The following is a 2967-nucleotide window of genomic DNA, read 5'->3' on the forward strand; positions in this document are numbered from 1 at the left end:
TTAGGAGCAACTTCAACCCGTTTTCCATTTGCAACTTGAACCCACTATTCCCTTTCCCATGTTGCTCAGGAACACAAAAATAATCCAGTCAAAATGGGGCAGGGGGAATGGAAGGAGAGAGTGGTCTACACATCAGCTTCTCTTCTTGAAGGAAAGGGAGACTACAAATTGGGTATGTCTAGTTTAATGAAGAGAAGGACGAGGGGGGACATGATAGCAGTGTTCCAATATCTCAGGGGCTCCACAAAGAAGAGGGAGTAAAGCCATTTTCCAAAGCGCCTGAAGGCAGGACAAGAAGCAACAGGTGGAAACTAATCAAGGAGAGAAGCAACCTAAAACTAAGGAGAAACTTCCTGACAGTTAACAATTAACCAGTGGAACAACCTGCCTCCAGAAGCGGTGAATGCTCCAACACTGGAAGTTTTTAAGAAGAAACTGGACAGCCATTTGTCCAAAATGATATAGGGTTTACTTCCTGAGCAGGGGGTTGGACTAGATGACCTCCAAGGTCCCTTCCAACTTTACTTCTACTACTACTACTACTATTACTACTACTACTACTACTACTATTATTAAATCTAATAAATTAATTTCCATAACTTACTTGATTTGGAGGTTCAACCACTGTTTCTGCTCCATCATAAACACCAGAAAACCCCATCCTTTGTTTCTCTGTGAGTAATAGAGAATTTTAAAATACATCATAACTAACAAAATAGGAGGTATTCTACAGAAGGGAAGAGATAGAAAAGGTAAGGTAGCTGGGACCTCTCTGAAATATGGAGGACCTTCGCTTTACCTGAGGTGTCCTCTTCTTGAGATATCCTCCTGAAAAACAGCTCCTGAAGGGGATCTGATGGATTCCACTTTCCCTCAGGATCTCTGATCTCCACAGTGAAATAGGAGGAAGGAGAAAGAAGAATTAATGGATTAATTAATTGTTCTCTGAACACAACCTAAAAGTGTCCCCAATATCCATCAATGAGACTGAGGGAGAAATGAATGGAATAATGTCCTACAAAACTGGTGGGACATCTCCACATACTATGAACACCCGAGAAGTCTGGGAAGGAGCGATAAAGAATTCAAAGAAAATCTTTATTTCATTCTGGGTTCCCTAGATGAAGGTCTCTCACCTGCAACTCCAGTTGTTCTTTCTTCTCCTCCGCCTGGCTCAAGAGGAGACCTTCAGCTAGGGCCACTGCCTGGGAACTAGTCTCTGCTCCACACTCCCGCACCCAGCTCTCCATCTCTGGGGGCAGGATAGCCAGGAGCTGCTCCAGAACAACCAGGTCCAGCATCTGGGCTTTGGTGTGCTTTTCTGGTCTCAGCCATCGCCTACAGAAGTTGTGGATTTGGTTGCAAAGTCCTCGGGGACCGTCAGCCTTCTGGTATTGGATGCTCCTGAAGTTCCAGAGCTGAACTTCTGAATGGATGGTTTCCTTCTGTACGATCTTTTGCCCAGTTCTTAAACAGCCTTCCCCACAACTTCCAAGCTGAATGGCAAAGGGGCCTTTTCCAATTCCCTCACTTGCTAAAAGTTGTATCTCCATTCTTTTTCTGTTCTGTAACGCAACTCCAAATGGGTTCCAAATGCTTTTTATTCATAGGATTCTTCCTCTAGCCTCAGGACTGACCATCGTACGTCATTCAGCCCTCTTTAGCCAAAAGACAATTTTGAAGATATACAAATGGCTTGCAGGTTATATTTCTGAGATGGAAAGAAATTCCAAGAATTAGAAAGTGTAGACTTAACCAGTGAAACAACAAGTGAAGATGCTATCCTGTCCAATCCTCCTCCTAAGACAGGCTGAACTGTGGAAGATCTGACCCTAGTTTAATGTTTGGTCTCCAGAGGTTGTTTCCCACTTCTTAGCCTAATCCAGCCTTGGTCCAACGTGGCCAGTTCCAGAAGTTCAGACTTCCAGCCTTAAACCCAGAGCCGGCAGGACGACTTCCGGCTAGCCTCCCCCTTCCCCCCCCCATGCAGAGGAAATGGGGGGAAACGGCCCCTGCCTTCTGGCGACCCCTATTTCTCTCCTTTGCTCCACCCCCGCCGCCTGGCCCCTGCATGGGAAAGGGCAGCAGGGGAACATGGGATCCATGACTCCCACCCCGAGGGAAGACTTGGCCGGCCGCCACTCACGGAATTCGGGAGTCTCGTCGAGATGCGCGTCCCGACAAGGCTTCCCGGCAACCTCTGGGCTTCCTGCAAAGGCCCCGCCCCGCCTCTCAGCGGAGGGAGGGGGAAAAGAGAAGCCTCTTGCTAGGAACGTTCCTTGTGGCACAGAAGGAGTCATGCGCATGCTCAGTTCACTCCTGAGGCTAAGAGCGCCCCTTGGTGGGCTCTGCGCGAAGTGCCAGGATTCCCCGGAAAGGCGGGAAAGTGAAAGATCATTTGAGGGGAAGGGGAGGACAGCGATGATGGGCTTGGGAGTAGGAGAAAGGCCCCTCTTGGGCTCGCCGAAGAAAAAGAAATATCTAAAAACCAGTCCCCAAATGGATTAAAAAGCTCAAACTGATAGATATTCCAGAAATTTTACCTCACAACGAGGCTGCTTGGTGGAGAAAGCGGGGTCAAATGGCGTTTCCTCTGTGACTGGAGAAAAAATGGGATTGCAAAAAGGAAGAAAAGAAAATAAGGGAAAAGGAATATGAATTTCAGATATCATGAGAGGGGAAATGAAAACATTTTTATATAAGGATGGAGTTGAGGATTCACCTCAGGAAATGGGAGTAGGATGGTTGACCTTTGGGGAAGGGAAGGCAATTTTGGCCCCCTCAGAGAGGGCGCGCAACTTGGGAGTCCTCCTGGATTCACGGCTGACATTGGATGACCATTTGTCGGCCGTGACCAGGGGGGCGTTTTATCAGGTTCGCCTGATTCACCAGTTGCGACCTTTTCTGGACCGGGACGCCTTGCACACAGTCACTCATGCTCTCGTCACCTCCCGCCTGGACTACTGT

The 2967-nt window shown here is 47.9% G+C and overlaps 1 protein-coding gene across 1 annotated transcript; it reads right to left on the reverse strand.

The window, feature by feature from the left end:
- Positions 1-604: 604 nt before the first annotated feature.
- LOC107301872 (zinc finger protein 24-like) lies at positions 605-1350 on the reverse strand (the record flags this gene model as incomplete). The annotated part of the gene is made up of 3 exons (XM_015831038.1): positions 1137-1350; positions 800-887; positions 605-672 (listed from the first exon to the last, which is right to left on the reverse strand). Coding segments are annotated over exons 1-3 (321 nt in total), but the record flags the coding sequence as incomplete, so codon positions are not given.
- Between the last annotated feature and the right edge of the window lie 1617 nt (positions 1351-2967).

Source organism: Protobothrops mucrosquamatus, unplaced genomic scaffold (genome assembly GCF_001527695.2).
Source record: "Protobothrops mucrosquamatus isolate PMUCROS unplaced genomic scaffold, P.Mucros_1.0 scaffold18540, whole genome shotgun sequence".
NCBI lineage: Eukaryota > Metazoa > Chordata > Lepidosauria > Squamata > Viperidae > Protobothrops > Protobothrops mucrosquamatus.